Below are 23,633 nucleotides of genomic sequence, written 5' to 3' on the forward strand. Positions count from 1 at the left end.
GAGAGGGTTAGCCCGACAGTGCTGGCTGCAGGACCTAGATTAAGAAATGAGAGGAGGTGCCTTGTCTTGGAAACATCCAGAGAGCTAATTCCAGAAGGTGGCCCTGCCCTATGAGATTGCAAATCTCTAGCTGGCTTGGGGCCTGCCCATGACGGGAATGTTGAGCTGCACTGGCCACATCTTCAGGTGAATCAGGCAGTTGTTAGAAAGACTTGTGCAGAATCCAGGAAAAAAGCGTTTCCGCCACAGGAGGGTGGAGGGAAGGAAGGTTGTCCAATGCCAGCAGGTGCTCAGTTTTCCAGAGCTCACGTGGACATTAGAAAGGAAACAGTAGGATATCTTGGGAAGCAGCCTAGGCGTCGGTGTCCAGGAAATCTGGGTTCAAATCCCAGAGCTTCCTTTTACCCCCCAAGTAGCTTTTTAGTTTGTGTGTGATTGGCTGCAAGTAACAGTTTTCCTCACTAGTGCTGGCTTAAATAATACTCTTCTTTTTTTCCAACCAACTTTGTTTTTTAATTTACTTTTTGGAATGGTTAGTACATTCACATGACTTAAAAGCCAAAAAATATATTGAAAAATATTGAGAGAAATGTTTCCCTCCCACCTTCGTTTCCATCTGCGAGGTTCCTGTCCTAGTGATCAGCATTTAGTGCCGTATAGGTTCTTCTCAGAATTCTCTAGACGTATAGAGACATTTAGAATGTATATTCTTGTATCTCTTTCACACTCTTTTTGAGTAGACAGTAGTGTTTTATACACACTATTCTTCATTTTAATTTTTCACGAAGCAAATAGTCTTGGAGAGCTCTCCCTATCCGTATACAGAGAACATCCTTATTTTTTTAAAAAATTTAATGTCTGTATTGACATATACAGTCATTGTGCCGCTTAACAATGAGGATGTGTTCAGAGACATGTGTCATCAGGTGATTTCATTGTTGTGTGAACATCACAGAGTGTACATTAAGTCCTCATTTAACATCGTCGATCCCTAGCCGGTGTGGCTCAGTTGGTGGGGCTTTGTCCCAGCCAATTGAGGGTTTCCGGCACATGCCTGGATTTTAGGCTCCATCCCTGGTAGGGGGCGTGCAGGAGGCAGCCGGTCCACCTTCTGCTCTTACATCGATGTTTCTTTTTCTCCCTCCTTTCCTCTGTCTCTAAAAATAAATTTTTAAATCTTAAAAAACAAAAAAACATCGTCAGTAGGTTCTGGAACTCTAAGTGAAACGATGTGTAATGAAACTAGTTTTACTTATTGATATAAATAAGAGGTAAGTTGCTGTGGCATCCCATCAATGTAGTAACAGCTGAGGTCGGAGGCACCCCCGGGCCTTCTTGTTCCAGCTCTCACACTGGGTCTTTCTCTTGGTTTATTTAATGCCATGTTTTTCACATTTTTGTGTATTTTTGTTGGTGATTTTAGCTGTTTGAAATGCCCCAACACTGTTTGCAAGCACAACACTGAAGTGCTAGCGGCCTTCCTGAGCTCAAGAATGCTCCAATGTGCCTCACGAGACAGTGTGTATGTGTGCGCGAGGCTTCCTTCGGGTGTGAGTTATCGTGCTATTGGCCTGTAGTGTGTTCAGTGTGAACAAATCAGCAATATATATTACTTAAGGTGTCTTCAAACAGAAACACATAAAACATGGCTGCATATTGATCAGTTGATAAGAATGTCATGACCAGAGGCTCACAGGAACCTGTATTTTCCCCCAGGATCAATACAGCTCATTAGTCCCTAATTCAGTGTTCCTGGAGCTGTATAGAACATAACTGCCACCAATAACAAGAATTGATCGCGTAGGCTTTTTTTTTCACACTAGCTGTGCTTTACTGAGATGGAATTGTAATTATGTACAGTAGAGGGCACAGATCTTGGCGCAGCTTGATGCACTTGACACGTATCACCTATGTACGTAACAATCACCCAGATCTAGATACAGAACATTCCCTAGCATCCGGGAAGGTTCCTTCCTGGACCGTCCTAGTCGGTACCGATACCCCTCCTCCCCTCCTCCCACCCCTTAGGCTACAATGCCTCTCATTTGTTTCCCACCGGTTTCACTAGAACTTTACCTAAAGGGGACCACACAGTGGGTAGTCTTTTGTGTCTGGCTTCCTTTGCTCAGCATGATTCATTTCAGGTTCATCGTGTGCCTCACATGTATCAGTAGTTTATTTCCTTTCATTGTTAAGCTGTGTTCCACTATATGGTTAGAACACAGTTTATTTATCCATTTACCTGTCGGTGGACACCTGTGCTCTTTCCAGTTTGGGGCTTTTGTGAAGAAGGCCGCCATGGGAATTTCTGTACAAATGTTTTTGTCGACATGCTTTTCACTTCTGCTAAGTACATACCTTGGAGTGGAATAGTGGGTCGTAGAGGTAGGCATGTGTTTAACCTTAGTTAATCCAGGCTTTTTAGTCTCTTCTGGAACGAGACTTTCTAGTAAAAGGTCATTCCAGGGATGTCGGGTGGCTCACTGTTGCCAGACAATTAGGTCTGTCTCTTACTGTCTTCTCCTCAGGAGTGCGAAGTGACTGCTATAGCACTGGCCATTGTCAACAGGCTTCATGTCCATCTTTCATGGAGAAAGAAGGAGCGGGGACAAATAATCTTCCTGAACTAAGGCTCTGTCTTCTCCAAATGTAAAAATCTTTCCCATGTCTACACTTAACTGCAAAGGAGGCTGAGAAAAGATGTTTCGGGCCAAGGCCTACACTTATGATTCATCTTCTTGGGAGGGTATGTTGCTGAATGAAGCAAATCCAAGTTCTGTTGACCAGGATGTCAGTCTGGGAATGACTGTTAGACCCTCCTGAGCCTTGAAGATGACCCTCTGAGGCCATTTTGTCAGGGGCCTGGACATGGGCTGGGAACTGGTTGCCTGTGTTCGATCTGAGAGCAAGAGTCCCAGAAAGAAGACTAAAGAGACAGAAGCTCCCAGAGCAGTGGCTCTCCAGGTGTGGTCCCTGGCCCGGCAGCTTCAGCACCACCTGGGAACCCGTGCGCAATGCACTCTCGGGCCCCACTCCAGACCTGCTGATTCCGGCTCAGGCTTAGGAACGGGTGGTCTAGGACACGGGTCTAGGACACGGGCGGGTGTTGCCGGGCTTTTGTTTCCCCTTTGCTCATTTCCCCCGAGCTTGAAGCTTTCTCTGGGGCCTGATGCTTTGAAGGCCCTGTGTCCAGTCAGTGGAACCACTCCCTTCGTTCCCCTCTCCCCACCCCTTTGCCTGTTTCAGTCCTCAGTGTTTCCCTGGTTTTTATAAACTAGCATTAAGAAAGAAATCTAGCCCTGGCCGGGTGGCTTAGTAGGTTAGAGCATCGCCCCGACACACCAAAGTTGCTGGTTCCGTCCTCGGTCAGGGCACATACAAGAATCAACTAATGATGCATGAATGAGTGGGGCACCAAGTCTATGTCAATCTCTGTCTCCCTCCCTCCGTCTCTCTCTCCCTCCCCCTTTCTCTCTCAAAAAAAAATAAGAAAAAAAAAATCCATAACCTTTTGAGGTACCTGGTTTCCTTGGCAGGCCTGTAGCTTTATAGCTGCATTTAGAACATCCCCGAATGGCAAACAGGGAAAGAAAGAACACACAAAACCCTTCTAGTGTGTAACTACCTGTGTAAACTGGGCTTTTAGGAGCTAGACACCAGGCTCTTTATGAGCAATCCAGGTTTTATAGGGCACGCTTTTCCGTTGTTAAACGAATTCAAGGATTTTAGAACTCTAAAGGTCACTCAGAATAAAGCTGGTGTAGATTTTAATTGCTCTTCACATTGCTCTTTCTCTCCCTTCCCCTGAAGGGGTGGGAGCGGGCAAGGAGTCAACATTTTTGCCTGTTTTCCTTTTCTGGCTTTGAAACAGACACAGCATGCAAGCGGCTGCACATCCAGGCGCCTTTGCACAGAATTGCAAAAGGAGCCTCTGGGAGGGCACAGGCCCAGCGAGCCTCCTTTGTGTGAATTAGGAGAAGGGGGTCCTTTCTCCAGGTGGATGTTGCCCTTGTCTGGGTCTCACTGATGTCAGTAGAACCTCAGCTGGAATCTCCTGTGCGGTGAACAACCTGGACAACTGTCCGTGGCGGCCGGTATATGTAATATACTCAGTGCAGATGACACGTGTCTATCTTACAAACTTACATCCCATATTAGTGTCTTAGTGGCTGCCATAACAAGTACAACAAATGTGGCTTAAAATCACAGAAATTTATTCTCTCACAGTCCTGGGGGCCAGAAGTCCAAAATCAAGGCATGGGCAGGGCCAGCCGGGCAGTCCCCGCCGTGCCCTGGGATGGAGCTGGGGAAGAATCCTTTGTGGCCTTTTCCAGCTTCTGGTGGCTCCAGGCAGTCCTTGGCTTTTGGCTACATCATTCTAATCTCTGCTTCCATCTTTACGTGGCCTTTTTTCTTTGTGTCTTCTCGTCTGTTAAAAGGTCATTGGATGTAGGGCTAACCCAGATCATTTAGGATGATCTCACCTTGCGATCCTTAACTTAATTATATCTGCAAAGATTTTCCCCCCAAATAAGGAAGGCCATATTCAATGGTTGTGGACATATCTTTTGGGGAGGCCACCATTCAACCACTTCAGATGCCTTAGGCATAAGTACATCATAAGAGCGTAACTTGCAGGCTTTGTAGTACGGCGAGTCCACTCCACAGCGCCTCACCTGATTTGCCTGTCTGGCAGGCTGTGTGGGAAATGAAATTACTTCTCTGTGGTACTTCAGGACAGTGGCAGGGGCCAAGTGGGGTATTGGAAGATGGTGGGGACCTGTACAGCCACTGCAGAAAGTCACTGGTTGGGGTTTGGCAGGAGAGCTAGCCCAGCCAGCACCACTGTGTAGTTCCCCTGAACTTGGGAGTCTGTCGGCCTGGGTTCAAATCCCTCCTCTGCCATTCTGCCAACTGGTGACTTTGGGCCACTTACCTCACCCCTTTCTCTACCTCAATTTTCTCATCTTTGAAATGGGCCTGAGGGTGATGGCGTCTGCCATATCTGACTGTTGTGAGAATGAAATGAAATAGAAGGTGCACTTAGAACAGCACCTGGCTCCGGGGGTCTTTGGCAAACCTTGGCTGTGATCACAAGATGACAAAGCAGGAAGAGGTGGCAGCCAGGGGCGTAGGGCACAGACTTAGACCACCCCAAACTCCTGGCGAAGGCCATCTGAGGGGGGCTCCTAAGCAGGGGTCGGCCTTATGCTTGGCCAGTGAGGAAGTGGGTTGGAAGAGGGAGCCTGGCGGGCTTTATACGGTCTTTTGTGCGAGGTGCAATTGATGGCCTTACTAATGGGCTTGAGCTCCGGGAGGGTATGGCTGTATGTGGCCACTGTGTGCTTGGTGCCCAGCAGGGGGCAGGAATACAGGAGGTGCTGAGTGACTACTGCGAATCTATGGGTGAATGGATGGTCTCAGTGGAGGCAATATTTAAAATTCGTAACCAGCAGCAGCTCCTGGGCATCCATCAGACATGCCCAGCATGGTGCGGAAGGAGGTCCGCGGGCTCCCTGCTCTGCCAGGTGGTTCCCTTCAGTTGCTGGGTCACGGGGGGCTCTCAGGTTGTCCTGAGCAGGCAGGCTGGTGCTGGGATTGGGAGCAACATTTATTTACCAGTCGATAAGGAAGTGCTTGAATATTTTAACAACTGGTGCGGCTGTTATGAGCAAGCCGAATGTTAACACAGGCTGGGTGGATGGATAGGTCAAGAATTTCACATGGAATTTGACACAGTGGGTCTCTGGCCCATGATGTCTGAGGTCTTGGCTGGGAAGACTTTCATGCTGGGGGCAGAAAGCTGGTCCATACACATGCTCAGCATCTGGCTGTGATGACTTAAGATACGACCATCAGCCAGAGTGCCTGCTTGTGGTCTCTTTGGCATTCCCCTAGCATGGTGGCCTCAGGGTAGTCAGACCTCTTTCTGATGGCTTTCAGGTTAAATGTCCCAGTGGACAAGGTAGAAATTGAATTGCCTTTTGCAGCCTAGCCTCAGAAGTCACATAGTGGCACTTCTGTTGCACTGTCCTGGTTAAAGTAGTCACAAACTTTCCTCCATTCAAGGGCAGTAGTGCCCTGGCCAGTGTAGCTCAGTTGGTTGGAGCATTGTCTTATACACCCAAAGGTGGTGGTTCAGTTCCCGGTCAGGCACATACCCAGGTTGCGTGTTCGATTCCTGGTCAGGACTCATGCAGGAGTCAAACAATCAGTGTTTTTCTCTCACATCCATGTTTCTCTCCCCCTCCCTCCCTCCCTCCCTCCCTCTCTCCCCCCTCCCCCCTCTCCCTTCCTCTCTCTAGAATCAATCAGTAATTTAAAAAATAAAATAAAAGGTGGCAAAGCAAGATCACCTTGGGGAAGATCTGGGAGGTTGGAGACATTGTTGTAGCATCTTTGGAAAACAAGATTCTCCACAGGCTGAAAACAAAGCCATGGTCCTAATGGTTGGAATTTGGACGGCCCTGCTGGGCATTTCTGGTCTTACCTGGGTGTCTGTGGTCAGCTATAGTCAGCCAGGCAGGTAGCTCCACTTCCAGGGCTTGGCTGGCTGTGAGCTGTGATGATGGAGATGACGGGCATGTGTCTCTTGTCCTCCAGCAGGCTAGCTGGGCTTCTTCACATGGCAGCTGGACAAAGAGTAAAGTCTACCAGGTCTCCTTAGGTGTAGCCTCAGGAACACACACCATCACTTCTGCCACATTGTTGGCCAAGGTGAGTCCAAAGGCCAGCCTAAATTCAAGGGTTGGGTAATAGACCTCATCTCTTGATAGTAGGAGCTGCAGAGAGTGTGGGACTAGGGAGGAGAAGTTTCTGGCCAATTTTGCAGTCACCACAGTGGTTTTTTTTCAGTTTCCCCTCACCATCAGGGCCTCTTTTCTCAGTGGATTCAGATCTAGTCCTTGATCCATGGAAGAGTCCTTGTGATGGGTTGCAAAGTTATCAGAAGTACAGGCTCATTTATGTCAGGTTGTGTCTGACTGCAAATAAAGGAAAACCTAATAGGGGCTTGAACTGTGAGGATTGAGAAGTCTGGAGGTGGGTATCCCATGAGGAGTTGTTAAGAACCCAGTCTTTTTCTCTCCTTTCAACAGTAGGCCTCTGCTGGGGGCCTTATCAGCCTCAGGTTTGTTTCCTCATGGTTGCAAAATGGCTGCCACAGCTCCAGTTTTCTCAACTGTATTCAAAGTTGGAAGTGAGAAGCAAAAGAATCTCTCTCTAGAGAAGTTCTGTCTTTATATTCTGAAAGAAAAAAAATTTCCCAAAGTTTGCCAGAGTCTTTCCCAAAAGTCTCATTGAGCAGAACACAACTCTATACACTTTGGCTTTTACTATTTGTAGAAAACTATGGCTAACCTAGCTGCAAGGAAGCCTGGGAAAGTGAATGACTGATAAAGGGAATGGGCGTGCCGCTGGCTTAATCCAATTATTTTACAGCTGTTTTGACCATAACCTGCAGTAGAAAATATGTGCCCATACAGACACACATAATCGAAACCAGTGTCACAAACTGATATTTACACTTAACATGTGTGGTGCCTTTTAATATTCTCTATTCTATCCCATTCCATTTTAGCCTCTGTACCACTTAGTTTAAAAAAAAAATCCAGCTCTGGCCAGGTAGCTCAGTTGGTTAGAGCACTGTCCTGATATGGGTTCAGTCCCCAGTGAGGGCACATACAAGAATCAACCAATGAATGTGTAAGTAAGTGAAACAACAAATCGATGTCGTCCCCCGCCCCCCTCTCAAATCATTAAATATTTTTTTTTAAATCCTGGTCACAACCTGCTCATTTGATTTCACAACCCTCAAAGGCATGCCCCATTGTTTGAAAAAGACTGATTCAGAACAGCCTTTGTTTACATCTTGGAATTGGCAAGTGTTTTCCTGAGCAGATCAGGCTTCTGCGAGGAAGAGGAGGAGGGCTGGGGAAACTTGTTTGGAAAAGCAGCAGCCAGACTTTGCCACTTATCTTCTTGTCCTGCCATTTCCCATCGGCCAATGATACAGTCCTGTCAACTTTCACTTGTATGACTTGCAAATAACCCGAGGGTTACTAAAATGCTTAAATTAAAATTCGCCTGTTTCTGGAGCTAATGGGGCCTTTAATTCCTATCCTGCTAAGCTTTCTGGCTTCTGTACAGGTCCCGATGACAACGCAAAACTCCGATCGCATTACAAGTGCCGGAGGAATTCACACGAGTTTCTGGAAGGACACTTTGTCATTGTTGCGTCATGGCTGTTCTCTTGAGCTGCCTGTGGTTTTCAGGCCTGGCATTTCCTGCTTTTTATAGCAGGTGGTGAGGAATGAGGTTCTTCAGAATCACAGGGTCTGAGTTCAAATCCTGACCCATAGTGTGGTCCTGACCCCTGAGTCTCTGTTTGCTGAGCTGTGAAACGTCAGTGTTCTTCCCACCTCACTGGGGCCGGGGAGGGACCGGAGTTAGCACAAAGCCTGAGACCGGAGGAAGCACTGTGGCTGTGCAGGCTTTTCATGGTGCATTAGTCAGTTTCTGCCAAGTGATGCGCAGTAACAACTGAGCCCCAGATTGCAGTGGCTTACAATAGGAAAATCTCATTCGCACTCACGTGTGTGCCCTTTGCAGGTTGGCTGTGGCTCTGTCCATGCGTCAGCTCCATTCTGGGAGTCAGGCGGGAACCATGTGATGGCTCTTACAGCTTCTGTTTCTGTGAACAGTTTTGGGTTGGCAACTTTGCACACTGATTGTGTGTCCTGGGAGTCACATTTTCAGGAGCTTTTGAGTATGTGTGTGTCAAGGAGAGGGGTGTCTGATGCCGTCCCTGGTTGAGAACCACTGGGTGTGCTCCCCAAAGTCACGGGCTGCATCTGCCTTTGCTCATTACGGCACCTTCAGCCCTCCTCATGCTGGACACAGAGTGGGCGCTTCATAAATGCCCTTCCCACCAGGCTGCTCCCTAGTGATAAATTTTTTGTTTGTTTGTTTTGTTTTTAAAAGTAAAATTTACATGCATCGTAATGCACAAATCAGAGCTGTTAAATGTTAAGCCCTGGTCACCATCGTCACCGACACCACATCCCATTGTAGATCAGTTCCCTCCTCCCATTCATTTCTCTCATGTTACCACTGGGATAAAAACACATGGATAAAAAATTCTCAGAAGTCTGGAGCATCCTATGGATATTTCCCTGTGGGCGGGTTTGGAGAAGGCTGCGCAGGAAACAGCCCCTCCTGGCTGATCCGGCTGATCTGAGGCTTACAGAGCTTGGACGACACCGGAGGCAGGATGGAAGAACCCAGGAACCTGGATGCTCCCTTGAAAAGCCCTTGGGTGCTTGCGAGCGCCTCCAGGCCTGGGCAGTGCACCTGGAATCTAGGTGGGACAGAACCTTGTGACAGCTGCTTTCTACATCTTTCTGGGGGAGGAGGAGAGGAAGCCAGTCCCTGCTGATGGTCCTCTCTGTTCCAAGCCACTCACTTTATCACTTTGAATCTGACTGTCCCATGCATTCCTAAGGTGATAACAAAAGCCTGCACGAGCAAGTCACCCAGCCCAGTCTTATCTTGACATTTTCCCATCTTATCTTGACATTTTTGCTGTATTTGCGTCAGATCTTAAAAGAGAAACAATGCCTCGAGCATCCTCTGTGTGATAGCGGTTAAGGCGGGGACTCTGGAGTGAGCCTGCGTTGGCCCAAATCCAGCCTGGCCACTGCCAGTTGACGGATCTTGAGCATGTTGTTAGCTGTTCTGAGCCCCAGTTCTGTCATCTACAGAATGGGACTAGTAAAATCCCCCACCTCAGAGGGATTTAGAGAAGGTGAAACGACTAACATGCGCAGAGTGCTTAAAGCCAGCGCCCGGAGCCCGGCGCCGCAGGGGAACCTCCTTATGCACGGATTCTGGTTTTGCGAGTTTGCGCACTCGCGAGCACCTGTAACCCCCAACTCTCACGCTGCTTTCCTGGTCACTTGCAGACGTGTGTAGAGTCGTGAAAGTCACAAACCAACCCTGGGTCCAGCTGAGGTCCCCCATCATGGCCACTCAGCATAGCGCCAAAGCCCCGTCTAGTGTTCCTAAAATCAGGAGGCCTGGGTGTGCCCTGCGGAGCAAAGACCTGCATTAGTGACTCACTCAGACGCGAGTTAGAGAGCTGTGGGCTGTGTTAGCTGCTAATGAACCAACAGTATATGTTAAGTAAAGCATCCTAAAACAGAATCACAAAGAAACCATTGATGGGTTGATAAAAGTGTGACAAGGGACTGGTAGGAACCTAGTTCCCCCAGGAGCAGGATTCAGGGTTCCCTTTCTAGAACAGAAGTGCCACGGTCACCAGAACTGGCTGCATCCTGTTAGGTTGATGGGCCAGTAAGTGACTTTGTACAGTGTTACGTGCTATTCTGTAGTGTGTACATACTGTACGATACACGTGCGCACACAGCACAGTATTACGCACATCCTGTGTATGTGATCGTGTATAGTGTTGTTTCGTGTGGTTTTAAACTTGCATTTGACCTCTCCTTTTATAACATCGTATTTTCGACCCTTCCCCTCTCCCATCCCCCCCACCCCTTACACCCTACCCCAGCCACAGCTTTCTCCTTCCGCTGACTGTCTCACTCACAGCCTCTCTTATTCTCTCTCCACAGCTGGCCCCCGAAAGGACACTCCCCAAGTCCCCAGTTGGGGGCCCCGCGTAGACCTGGAGCGGACACCCCCTCCTTCCCTTCATGATTCGTTTGTAGCGCAGGTAATCGGTGGAGGGTCCCCGTGATGTTCCCGGTTCACCCTCCTGGGCCCACCTAGGCCCCTGGGCTAGGAAGGAACATCTGCCTCGGCACAGCCTGCGGTCCCTCCTCTCCAACCTGGCCCCTGGCCATTGGGCCACCCCCTGCCTCCATGCCAGCTGCGGGCAGGCTCTTCCTCCCCCCTTCTCCAGATTCTTGCAGATCTTGCCTTTTGGTCCCCTGGCCGGGCCTTGTCCCTCCCTTCCCCATTGCTGGTTGAGAAAGGCAGCGGCTTGTAGGCCACAGACCTGGCGACATGGGAAGAAGGAAGTATAGGTGGGGCTAGGACATGGAGTTAGAGATATGTCACCACCAATAAGTGCAGCCAAAGCCTAGGAAGAGCCTTTCTGAGGCGGTCCCCATGACTAATTTTGGGAGGGAGAGTGATTGTCACGTGAGGCTCTGGGGATGCGCGCATCTCTGTCTGCGTTGCCTGCCCTGTTGTAGACCTTAGCTTGCCGGGGCCTGTGGAGTGTGCATCTGTGTGTGTGTGTACCACAAACCCTGGAAGGTACATGTAGTGTTTTAGGCCACATGCATGCTTCTGGCAGGAGTGTCTTTTGCTTCATCAGCGGCTCCCAGACACTGTTCAGAGAAGACCCTCACCCAGCTCTGAGAAGCCCCCACATATCACAGAGCAGTTGAGGGTCATGGGAACAGAACCCTGACCCCTCCAGGGGCCTGACCCCGGGGAATGGTCCATGAAGGGAGGTCCTGGCATGCTGCTGAAGTCTAACCTCGTCTCCCTTACCCTCTCCCCGCCCGCCCGCCCCGTCCAGTGGCGATGGATGATGAGGATGGGAGATGCTTACTAGACGTAATTTGGTGAGTAACAGGCTCCCTCCACCCTCCCCCACTCTCCCCTCCCCCGCCCACCCCTCGCCTCCTCAGTGCCTCTTCTCTTCTCTCTTTCAGTGACCCTCAGGCCCTCAATGACTTCTTACATGGATCCGAGAAGGTGAGTGGTGGGGAGGGAGGCATTTCCAGGGAAGGGGCTGTGGAATGGGGGCTGACATGTTCCCATGCAGTAGACTTCTGCCCCCTGACTTCTGTGAGTCAGGCAGTGGGGTTGTGGCAGAGGGCAAAAAAGATGACAAATTCCTGTCCTCACGCCATACACATTTCCCTGGTCAGCAGAGTAGCCAGTAACCAATAAAGGTGACAGAATAGGATGGGAAATAGTAGTGTCACTTGCATAACAAAAGAGGTTTAAAAGATAAATGAGTGGGGTGGGGGGCGAGCGCTTCTTTAGCAAGTGTGGTCAGGGAGAGCCACTCTGAGGAGGCGACATTTAAGGTGAACCTGAAGGATCAAAGGGAGGTCCACGGTGGCATGTGAGGAACAGAAAGAGCACAGGTGGGGCTGGACTGAAGGGGAGTGTAGTAGGAGGTGAGAAAAGTCACCAGGTCATGCAGGGCCTGGAAGACCTGGATCAAGGAATTTAGGTTTTATTTTGAATGTGACAGGCTGCTCTGGTGTGTTATTAAGCAGGAGAATGCCATATTCAATTGTCACCCCAGAGAGTGGGGTGGAGCTGAGGAGAGTAGAAGTCTGTTGAACCACAGGAGTTGTATCAGTCATCTAGGGCTACATAACAAATTGTCCCAACACTTAGTGACTTAAAACAACATTTGTTAGAGCTCTCACAGTTTGTAAGGGTCAGGAATCGGAGCAGCTTAGCTGGGTGGTCTGGCCCAGGGTCTCTCTTGCGGTTGCAGTTAGGTGTCAGCTGGGGGTGCTGTTTCTGAGGGCTTACCTGGGGCCAGAAGAAGTGCTTCCACACCGACTCATTCCCATGGCTGTTGGCTGGAGGCCTCAGCTCCTCACCATGAGGACATCTCCTTGGGACTGCTTAAGCATCCTCAGGACACAGCTCCTGGCTCCCCAGAGCGAGTGACCCAAGGGAGAGAGCCAGAAGAAGCTCAGTGCCTTTTATGAGCTAGTCTCTGAAGTCACAGATTGTCACTTCCATCAGATTGTATTCACTAGAAGTAAGTTACTGAGCCAGCCCACACCTGTAGGAAGGGGAAAGGATAAGTACCTTAAGCGAGTGTAGTGGGACAATGGTGGCTTGGGCCCCCTGGCAGGTGGCAAGGAGGAGCCAGGTACTGGCTTTGGGAGGCAGTCAACTAGACTTGATGTTGAGGAAGAGAGTGTCCAGAATACCTCCTGGATTTTGTTTGGCCTGAGCTACTGAGTTGTGATACCAATTTCTGGGATTGGGAGTTTGGGGTGGATTCCAGAAATCCATGGATGAGAGGCAGTCGGATATACCAGTATGGGGCTCTGGAGAGGCACCCTGCTGGAGAGAGATTGGCGAGGCCACCGTGGCCACAGACAGATGTTCGCTGGGCACTTATGCAGAGCCAGGCTCTGTCCTAGGTACTGAAGGTGTTCTTGGAAATCAGCCCAGCCCCTGTCCTCCCAGAGACACATGCAGCGGGCGAATTAGGCACCTGTCTGGGGGGACGTGGCGGGTACTTGGAGTGACTTAGTGGGAAGGGATGGAAAGTTGTTGGGTGGAGGTGGCATATAGGACAAGCCCTAAGGGATGTGTTACCAAAGAGATGAAGGGCGAAAGGCAGGGGCCTGCACAGCAAAGGTGTGGAGGCAGGATTCTCTAGTCACGGCAGCCATGATGCCAGGAGAACCTTGGACGCCAGGCTGAGGGACTCAGTATTGGGGATGCCTTGCTCCCTACCTCATCTCTGTCTTTTTGTTCTAGAGCAGGGGCTGGCTCACTGCCTAGCTGACCTTTGACCTTGGGTGGGGGCGGGTCTTGTTGCAGCTGGATGGTGATGACCTCCTGGATAATCCCGGGGAGGCCCAAAGTGCCTTCTATGAAGGTCCTGGGGTAAGTGGCTCTGGGGCTTGGGGGGGCCACAGGCTCCATCGGCACCTAAGCTGCCCATGGCGGCAGCCGGTGGGAGGGAGGCCCCGAAGGCAAGAGGGAGGGGTTAACACTCGTCTGGAAGATGCAGTTTGCTGGGTAGAGGGCAGGCAGGGGGCAGTCACTGAGAGCAGTGTGGGGGAGGTGGAACCTCCATTGCTGGGCCGCCCTGACTCGACCCTGGCCTTGGGTAGAGCGTTGGAGGTCAGCTGGTGCAGAGCTGTCCTGGGGAGTGGGGGCAGATGCCCACTCTGGGATTCACTGGGGTTCACTTTTCTGGGGAGGAGATGTGGGGGCCTGGGAGCCTATCCTTGCTCAGCTGTTGAGGAGTGACCTGGGTAGGGGAAGGGGATCAGCTGATATGAACCTGTCTCCATCTGGAAAGTGAAGGCGGGATGATGGACAAAATCCAGAGTGGGGAACGCAGCGGACATTTATTGAGCACCTACTGCATGCCCATTACTGAATGTCAGCGTCCTTCCTCTTCTCTCCTGCTGCTTCTGCCTCCCTCCTCCTCTCCCCCCCTTTTCTTCCTCCCCCTCTTCTCTGTCCCTTCCCCTCCTCCCTCTTCATCGTCATAACTATTATTTACTGAGCACGTATTCTACACCGGGCCCTTCACAGTACTTTTTATTCAGTTCTTATAGCTATAATAATATATTCCACATAACTTATCTTTCATAATATAAATGATTACATCCAGAACCCAAGAAATAGACATTTCATGTTATTACCTTTGTAGATCCAGGACTGAGGATGAGCCTGTGTTCATACCCCATGGTCACCATTCTCATCACTGCTGTCATTTTTTAACACCCACATGGCCCCTGGTTGGGCCCCAAGCACCTCCTGTATGCGATGTTACTGAATGTCACGGCCACCCTAGGAGGCTCTCTAGTCAAATATCACGGGGATTCATGCCTTGAGCATACTTAGTGCCTGTAGAATACTTGCTGAAATATGCATACACGTATTCATACCCGCGTGTCCTGGATCGGGCATGGAAAGCAGTTAAGAAACATCAGGCTCACAGCGACTTGGCACAGAGTAAAGCTCGTGTCAGTAGCGGGTGCTGCTGTTACGTTTAAAAGAACCACTATCTTTTATCCAAAACCTTTGGGGTGAGATATTTTTCAGATTCTGGAAAGGTGATGCAGGGTGTGTGTGTGCTACACGTAACAACACGCTCACTCACCTTTCCGTGGTCAGACTTAAGAAGGGTCACATTGTGTGGATAAATTCTGCCTTTCCCCAAGAGCACCGTATCCGTTCTGGTCAGGTTTTGCTTCCAGTGCATTATAAAAGCGTTCGTGGTTTCTGGACCCTTTGGGGTTTAAGAATTGCAGATGAGAATTAAGGACTGTTGTACAACTATTTAGTAAATGGTTTTCATTACATTCTACCGATTTGAACAGATAGGCATGAGGCCAGGTTAAGCAAACGCCACAGCTAAGCCCTGGTGGAGCTGGGATTTGAACCCGAGTCCAGCCACTTCCAGATGGAATGTTCTTTCTAACTGTGCCACCCCAATACCAAGAGTCTCAGTTTTAGCTGTGCCCTGAGCCCGGCCCTTTGCTAATCTCGGGTCTTTCCTTCCCACATTATTGGCCTCCAGCTCCACGTGCAAGAAGCTTCTGGCAACCACTTGAACCCAGAGCCTAGCCAGCCAGCCCCCAGTGTGGACCTAGACTTCCTGGAGGATGACATCCTGGCCTCGCCCTCCGCAGGGGGTGGTGGTGGGGGCAGCGGAGGCTCTGACCAACCCTGTGACATCCTCCAGCAGAGCCTCCAAGAGGCCAACATCACCGAGCAGACGCTCGAAGCAGAGGCTGAGCTGGACCTGGGCCCCTTCCAGCTGCCCACGCTGCAGCCCGCAGATGGCGGGGCAGGCCCAGTGGGTGCTGGAGGGGCTACCGCAGTGGCCTCGGGGCCCCAGGCCCTCTTCCCAGGTGGCACAGATCTGCTGGGACTACAGGCCCCACCCACCGTGCTGACCCACCAGGCCCTGGTGCCACCCCAGGATGTGGTCAACAAAGCCCTGAGTGTCCAACCCTTCCTGCAGCCCGTGGGCCTGGGCAACGTGACCTTGCAGCCCATCCCTGGCCTCCAGGGCCTGCCCAATGGCAGCCCTGGAGGTGCCACAGCGGCCACACTGGGCCTGGCACCCATCCAGGTGGTGGGCCAGCCCGTCATGGCGCTCAACCCGCCCACCTCCCAGCTCCTGGCCAAGCAGGTGCCTGTCAGTGGCTATCTGGCCTCGGCGGCTGGCCCTTCGGAACCAGTAACCTTGGCATCAGCGGGTGTCTCGCCCCAGGGGGCCGGCCTGGTCATCCAGAAGAACCTTCCTGCTGCCGTGGCCACCACACTCAACGGGAACTCGGTGTTCGGAGGAGCAAGCGCTGCCACCGCAGCAGCCACCGGGGCACCCTCAGGGCAGCAGCTGGCGGTGGCCCCGGGCCTCGGAACATCGCCCCTGGTCCCTGCGCCCAACATGATTCTGCACCGCACACCCACGCCCATCCAGCCCAAGCCTGCCGGTGTGCTGCCCCCCAAGCTCTACCAGCTGACACCCAAGCCTTTCGCCCCCGCGGGCGCCACGCTCACCATCCAGGGTGAGGCGGGGAGCCTCCCGCAGCAACCCAAGGCCCCCCAGAACCTGACTTTCATGGCAGCAGGCAAGGCCGGCCAGAACGTGGTGTTGTCGGGCTTCCCGGCGCCTGCCCTGCAGGCCAACGTCTTCAAGCAGCCCCCCGCCACCACCACGGGGGCAGCCCCGCCGCAGCCGCCCTGCGCCCTGAGCAAGCCCATGAGCGTCCACCTCCTGAACCAAGGCAGCAGCATCGTCATCCCCGCCCAGCACATGCTGCCCGGCCAGAACCAGTTCCTGCTGTCCGGCGGGTCTGCGGTCCAGCTCCCCCAGTCGCTCTCGGCCCTGCCGGCCAACGTGGGCGGGCAGATCCTGGCAGCCGCAGCCCCCCACGCAGGCGGACAGCTCATCGCAAACCCCATCCTCACCAACCAGAACCTGGCAGGCCCTCTGAGCCTGGGCCCCGTGCTGGCCCCCCACTCCGGGGCCCACAGTGCAGCCCACATCCTCTCGGCCCCCATCCAGGTGGGCCAGCCGGCTCTCTTCCAGATGCCCGTGTCTCTGGCTGCGGGCAGCCTGCCCACGCAGAGCCAGCCAGCACCCACTGGCCCCACTGCCACGACTGTCCTCCAGGGGGTCACTCTGCCCCCCAGCGCCGTGGCCATGCTCAACACCTCCGATGGTCTGGTGCAGCCGGCCACACCTGCCGCCGCTGGGGAGGCCGCGCCTGTCCTCACAGTGCAGACTGCCCCCCAGGCGCCCCCCGCGGCCAGCACCCCGCTGCCTTTGGGCCTCCAGCAGCCGCAGGGGCAGCAGCAGCCTCCAGCACAGGCCCCCACACCCCAGGCTGCCAACCCGCCTCAGGCTACCACCCCCCAGCCCAGCCCGGTCCTGGCGCCCAGCCCGGAGAAGATTGTGCTGCCCGCCTCTGCTGCCGCCACGGCCATCCTCACTCAGGACTCCCTGCAGATGTTCCTGCCCCAGGTAACCAGGGCCAGTGCGCAGGACGGGGTGGCTGTGGGGGTGAGGGGCAGAGGGCAGGGGCAGGGGTTCTGCTGCGGAGGGGCTGGGAGCAGCGCGTCAGTGACTGGGGAGGTCTTGTGGGCCAGGAGAGCATCTCAGGTGGCACCCCTGCTCTGCGTGACAGTGTCCCCTAGGAGGCCTGAGGGTAACAGGGACCGACTGACGGACAGGGAGAGGGACAGACAAGGAGGGGGGCCAGCTGGCAGGTGACAGACAAGGAGAGGAATTGTCTCAACATAGGAGAGGGACAGGCAGACAAGGAGAGGGACTGGTTGACAGAAAAGCAGGCAGAGAGTGGACAGCTGGCCGACTAACAGAAAGATTGACAAGGAGAGCGAGTGACTGGCTGACGGACAGACTGCCTTCCTGCTGGAGTGCTGGGGAGAGGTCCCAGGAGCATCAGGCAGGATGTGGACAGACAGAGGGAGGGAGAGGTGGAGGGCGAGGTGCAGCTGGGAGACTGCTGATCTCCAGGGACTCAGTAGAAGGAGCTGCCCAGGTTGCAGCCTCCCTCGTGCCCAGACCCCTGGGCTGCCAGCCTCTTGGTGCCCCTCGCACCGAGTTCCCACTGCCTCCTCTGGAGCATCAGTGAGGGTGGGGTGGAGTGGGGCGGGGTGGAGAGGCTGCAGGTCTGGGGGCGGCCTGGTGACCTTCTGCCGGCTGCCCATTTCAGGAGAGGAGCCAGCAGCCCCTCTCTGCCGAGGGTCCCCACCTCTCCGTGCCCGCCTCGGTCATAGTCAGCGCCCCGGCTCCTACCCAAGACCCAGCCCCGACCACCCCCGTCACCAAAGGAGCTGGCCTTGGCCCTCAGGCTTCTGATGGCCAGGCTTCCCCGGCGCCAGCCCCCCAGGTAGCCTGTGTCGCAGCGCAGACCAGCCTTGCCCCGCGCCTCCTCCGCTCCCCTGCCTCCCCTGGCTGCCCTGCCTGCCGCTCTGTCTTGCTGGCTTGGGATTTGGTGCTCTCCCGCTTCTCAGACACTTCCTGAGGGTCTCCTGACAGTCATGGACTCCTGAGACCAGTGCCAGCCCCAGGAGCCCACGGGCTAGCTAGGCAGGAAGTTGGTGCACATGGCAGGAAATGGATGATTTCCTAAAGTTACCATTTCCCTATCTGGACAAATGAAGCATTCAGATAGTTCACATTTCAAAAGATACAGACGAGAAGCCCCTCCTTTCCCGCGCACAGACAGCAAAATAACATCTGGATTCTTTTCCTTCCACTTTTACAAAAATGGCAGCATGCTCCGTGCAGGTGTGTGCCTTGCTTTCGTCGAGTTGCCTGGGAGACGGCTTTTACCCGCCTGCGTGGTATTCCTCTGTGTGGATGTGCTGCTGTTCATTTAAGCATTAGGCCTTGCTCTGGGGCACTTTGGTTACTTCTGCTCTTTACCTGTTATAAGCAAGGCTGTAAAAAATGACTGTAGATCCATCATTTTGCAGGGTGAGTTCTTAGAAAGGCAATTGCTGCATCTAAGAGCGTATTTATTTGTAGTTTTGACAGGTATTGTTAAATTGCTCTCCATGGAGTATACACTGGTTTCTCCTTTATCCCCAGAATATGTTAGCCATGCCTCAGCAGTGTATGAAACTTGGTATTCCCACAATCTCCGCAATGTATTGAACTTGGCCAATCTGGTAGGCATTGACCTAAGATCCAGGAGATCTCGGTTCGATTCCCGGTCAGGGCACATGCCTGGATCTCAGGCTCGATCCCAGGAGCGGGCTTGCAGGAGGCCGCCAATCAGTGCCTCTCTCATCATTGATGTTTCTATCTCTCTCTTCCTCTTTCTGAAATCAATAAAGACATTTTTTTTTAAAAAAGAAAATGCTAACCCAGCTGCTCCTCCCTGAGGCTTGTGCCTGTGGGGGCTTTTCCTCCAGTAGCTTCATCAACCCCAGATCTGCAGCCAGCTTGCTGCAACTGGGGCCAGGGATCGAACCTGCAACCGAGGTATGTGCCCTTGACCAGGAATTGAACCCAAGATCCTTCAGTCCTCAGGCCTACTCTCCAACCACTGAGCCACACTGGCCAGGGCAAAGGGCACTTTTTAAAGTATGGGGCACGTGTCCCACCCCGTGCCTACGCGTCCAGCCTGCGTTCCCTCCAGTTAACTACAGTGACTTATTTTCCTAAATCCTTACGGTTCTTTGTGCACATACAGCCTGGTGCACATATGAGTTCACATTTCCCTTCCATTTCTCTCTGCCCAGAAACTAGCACATGACAGTTGACCCTCATATCCTCAGGTTCTGCATCCGCGAATTCAACCAACCACCGATCAAAAATATTCAGGGGGAAAAAAATTTCAGAAAGTTGATCCCTAAATGACACAGTATAACAACTATTTACATAGTGTTTACATTGTATTAGGCATTATAAGTAATCTAGAGATGATTTAAAATGTAAGGGAGGATGTGTGTAGGTTATATACAAATGCAATGACATTTTATATAAGGGACTTTAGCATCTGTGGGGTTCAGTGTCCTTGGGGGGTCCTGAAGCTAATCCCGTTTCCCCAGTAAATGCTATATTCATTCACATTAGACTGTGTCCAGGCTTTGGCACTCCACACAGAGCTGCAGTGAACAACTTGTTCCTCTCATTTCCCATGAGCAAGTGTATCCATCTGTCTGGTCACTTCCCAGGAACCTATGTGCTGCATCACAGCAAATGTGCGTTTATAATTTGGTAGCTCCTGTCAGGCTGTGTTCCTCTGTAGCACATCATGCACGGTTAGAACCCCATGAGCAATGTCTGAGTGTCTTTATGAGACACAGGGCTTCTTCCTAATGGGATGAGTGAAAATGGTTCCATAGGGTGCTTTCGGTTTGTATTTCTCTTATTACAGGTGAACTTGAGCATCTCTTGAAATCCTTTTGCCTTTTGTGTTTTCTTTCCTGCACACTGTCTAGTCAGACCCTTTGCCCCTCTCTCACTGGTTCTGTTACTCTTGGTGGTTTCTATTGGCTCTTTACAGCTGAGAGAGGTGGGGTTTGTGCTATGAATTCCAGATATTTCCCCCAGTATATCATTTGATTTTTTACTTTGTTTGTGGTGTGTGTGCGTATTTGTCTTTGCATTTTTAATGAGAACAGATTTAATTTGGGTATTTTTAAAGTTCATTTTTAAATCCTTTCAAGTATATGCAAAGTTGCAAGAATAGTACAAAGAACTCATCGAGAGTTCTTTACTCTTTAACCAGATGTGTTAGTTATGCATTGCTGTGTAAAAAATTACCCCAAAACATAGCCACTTAAAACAACCAACATTAACTTATCTCAGACAGTTTCTAAGAGCAAGAATCTGAAAGCAGCAGCTAGAGGGTCCTGGCCCGCCATCTCTCATGAGGTCAGAATGTGAACCAAGACCGCAGTCATCCGGAAACTTGACTGGCCTGGAGAATTGGCTTCCAAGATGGCATGCTCATGTGGCTGTTGGCAGGAGGCCTCAGCCCTTCTCTCCAGGGGCCTCTCTAAGGAGTACCTCATAATACACTGTGCAGTGGCTTCCACCAAAGCAAATGACCCAACAGAGAGAGAGTGAGACTTTGCCCATAATGGAAGCCACAGTCTTTTTTATAACCTAACCTTGGAAGTTATGATCACTTTGGCCAAATTCTATTGGTCACAGAGACCAACTCTGGTGTCAGAGGAGACTGAAACAAGGAGCTGGGATCACTAGGGGCTGTCACAGAGGCTGGCTGCCACACCAGACTTACCCATTATAAATACTTTGCTACATTCCCTAAATCCTTAGCTCTCTCAATAGCATTTTTTCCCCCAAGTCACTTGAGAATCAATTGCAGACAGCGGGCTCCTTTACCCTTTAATATTTTAGTAGAGTATTTCAGCCCTTGGGAACAGCATTCTCTTACTCTATAGTAGATATATTCAAATTCAGCAGATTTAGCGTGGAGACAATACTGTTATCTAATCCACTGTCCATAATGCAGGTTAGCCAGTTGTGCGGCCACCCTGCGACTACCCTCCTTTCACTCAGCCTTCTAGCACCGTGCTGGCCATGCATTTAGGGAGCTGTGGAGTGGGCCAGCTCTTCTGACTCACCTGTTTTGGTTGGTTTCCTATTTTCTCTCTTGTAAATACTCCCACAGTGGGTAGCCCTGTGAGCAAGGGCTTGAGTGCTCCTTAGACAGACAGATGCCTGGAGGAGGGCTGCCAGGTCAAAGGTTGGGGCCTCTTCAAAGTCACCAGACCAAACTGCCTTCCAGAGGGCTTATCAGGTGACAGTCTCACCAGCCCTTATGAGAGCCAGGGCTGCCCCCTCTGATCTCTTCTCAGGGTGCAAGCCTTTGGAGATGTATGGATGGAGCAATTGATTGATTGGTTTGGTTTTGAATTGCTGATGTTATTCAGGGCCAGGCTTGGAGGAGTGTGCTGGGAGGGTCCAGAGGCCTGGAGCCTGAAAGCAAGTCATGATTCTAACATCATGAGTCAGCCTGCCTTGGGGCTCGAAGCGAAGAGCTCCCACTTTGGAGCGTGGCAGTGCTGGGTGGCCTTAGGCAAGTCCCCCAAGTCCTCCTTGGCCAGCTCTGAGGTCCTGGGTGGTGGTAAGAAAGGGAGACTCTGGACCAGTCATTTCCGCTCCTGGCTTCAGTGTCTCACCTGGGAAATTGGTCCAACGTGATCTCAGCTCTTGGGGCCATGGAAGGCTACACTAGTGGGCGCAGGTGGCCAGCTGTACTTGCTGGATGTGTGAGCTGGCACTAGGGTGAGGATTCTGTGACAGCTGGCACTCACCCATGACACAGCAGCTGCCAGGGTGTGGTGTTTGGGGAGGTGACCCCTTGGGGAGGAGGGTGCAGGGGGCCAGGCACTGTGGTTGAGGTGGGTTTGAGGCAGGGTCGCTGTGTCCGTGTAATAGAACTGTGGCCGGATCTGGTGTGCAAGTCATACATGCGCACACACCTCACTCGTGTGCACACACATTCCCAACCCTGCAGGCTCATGTGGCACCCAGGTAGGCCAGCAGCCCTGACCACAGACACACAGAGGCAGAGGCCCACACACTTAGAATGGGGGCCAGGCCCTGCCCCTCAATTGCCATCCTGGGCTCCCTGGGTCCCCCAGTCCCCACTATGCCCTCATGGCCGTCAGCCCCACCCTGGTACGCAGCCTAAGGTGTCGACACTGGTGTCTGTTTTCCTTGGCTAGCTAGACAGTCAGGCCTGGGGTCTGCTGGGACGCTGCCCCCCCCAGCCACCTCCTCCCCCCTCTCTGCTTGTGCCCCGCTCCTTTGCCCCTCCTCCCTGCTGGACAGTTGGTGTGGTGTCGCCTGCTGCTTCCTCTGCTGCTGCCCCCAAACCCTGCAGAGCTCGCCTTCACTGGAGGGGTTGGGGAGGGGGGGGCGTATGGGGAGGGGGGAGATCAGAGGGCAGAGGTCTGGAGGGGATGAGGTGGCAGGTGCAGGGGTGAGATGGGGGTGAGGAGGGGACAGGTGTGGAGGTGAGGTAGGAGATTAAGTGGGGAACAGGTGCAGGGGTGAGGTGGGGAGTTGAGAAACGAGAGGCAGGAAGGATAGCTGCTGTTATGGTGGGGTTCTTGCAGGACAAGGGGTTGCTAAGAAGGGTGGTTTTTGGTGGTGGCCGGGGTCCCCAGTGTCTTGGGGCAATGGGAGCCAAGGTTGGTTCTGACCCCTGCCCCCTCCCCTCTGCCTCCCTATCCTGCCCAGATCCCAGCAGCGGCTCCACTGAAGGGCCCAGGCCCCTCCTCGTCCCCGTCACTACCTCACCAGGCCCCTCTGGGAGACAGCCCCCACCTGCCCTCCCCACACCCCGCTCGGCCCCCTTCCCGCCCACCCTCCCGACCCCACTCGCGCCCGCCCTCTCAGCCCCAGAGCTTGTCCCGCCCGCCCTCAGAGCCCACTCTGCACCCTTGCCCCCCACCCCAGCCTCCCCCCACTCTGCCTGGCATCTTTGTCATCCAGAACCAGCTGGGCGTCCCCCCACCTGCCAGCACCCCTGCCCCCACTGCCCCAGGCCCACCCCAGCCCCCTCTGTGCACCCCCTCGCAGCCACCAGAGGGGCCCTTGCCCCCAGCCCCCCACCTCCCACCAGCCTCCACCTCTTCAGTTGTGGCGTCCTCCGAGACATCCACCAGACTGCCAGCCCCCACGCCCCCTGACTTCCAGCTCCAGTTTCCACCTGGCCAGGGGCCCCACAAGTCCCCCACACCCCCTCCAACCCTCCATCTGGTCCCCGAGCCCTCAGCACCCCCCCCACCACCTCCTCGGACCTTCCAGATGGTGACCACCCCCTTCCCGGCGCTGCCCCAGCCGAAGGCTCTTCTGGAGAGATTTCACCAGGTAACGAAGGCAGGGACTGGCCCCACCGCATGCTCCACAA

At 52.7% G+C, this 23,633-nt stretch overlaps 1 protein-coding gene across 1 annotated transcript in view; it reads left to right on the plus strand.

Annotated features, from left to right (window-relative positions):
* Positions 1-23,633, plus strand: part of BICRA (BRD4 interacting chromatin remodeling complex associated protein) — a 50,841-nt gene that overhangs the window by 21,398 nt on the left and 5,810 nt on the right. Inside the window, exons 2-8 of the mRNA XM_087826798.1 lie at positions 10,635-10,735; positions 11,552-11,597; positions 11,688-11,730; positions 13,561-13,626; positions 15,278-17,233; positions 17,946-18,122; positions 22,961-23,593. Coding sequence (XP_087682924.1) covers positions 11,557-11,597; positions 11,688-11,730; positions 13,561-13,626; positions 15,278-17,233; positions 17,946-18,122; positions 22,961-23,593 — 2,916 coding nt within the window. The 5' untranslated portion in view covers positions 10,635-10,735; positions 11,552-11,556. The remainder of the gene's footprint in view (positions 1-10,634; positions 10,736-11,551; positions 11,598-11,687; positions 11,731-13,560; positions 13,627-15,277; positions 17,234-17,945; positions 18,123-22,960; positions 23,594-23,633) is intronic.

This window comes from Miniopterus natalensis, chromosome 18, assembly GCF_054644295.1.
Source record: "Miniopterus natalensis isolate mMinNat1 chromosome 18, mMinNat1.hap1, whole genome shotgun sequence".
In the NCBI taxonomy this organism is placed as follows: domain Eukaryota; kingdom Metazoa; phylum Chordata; class Mammalia; order Chiroptera; family Miniopteridae; genus Miniopterus; species Miniopterus natalensis.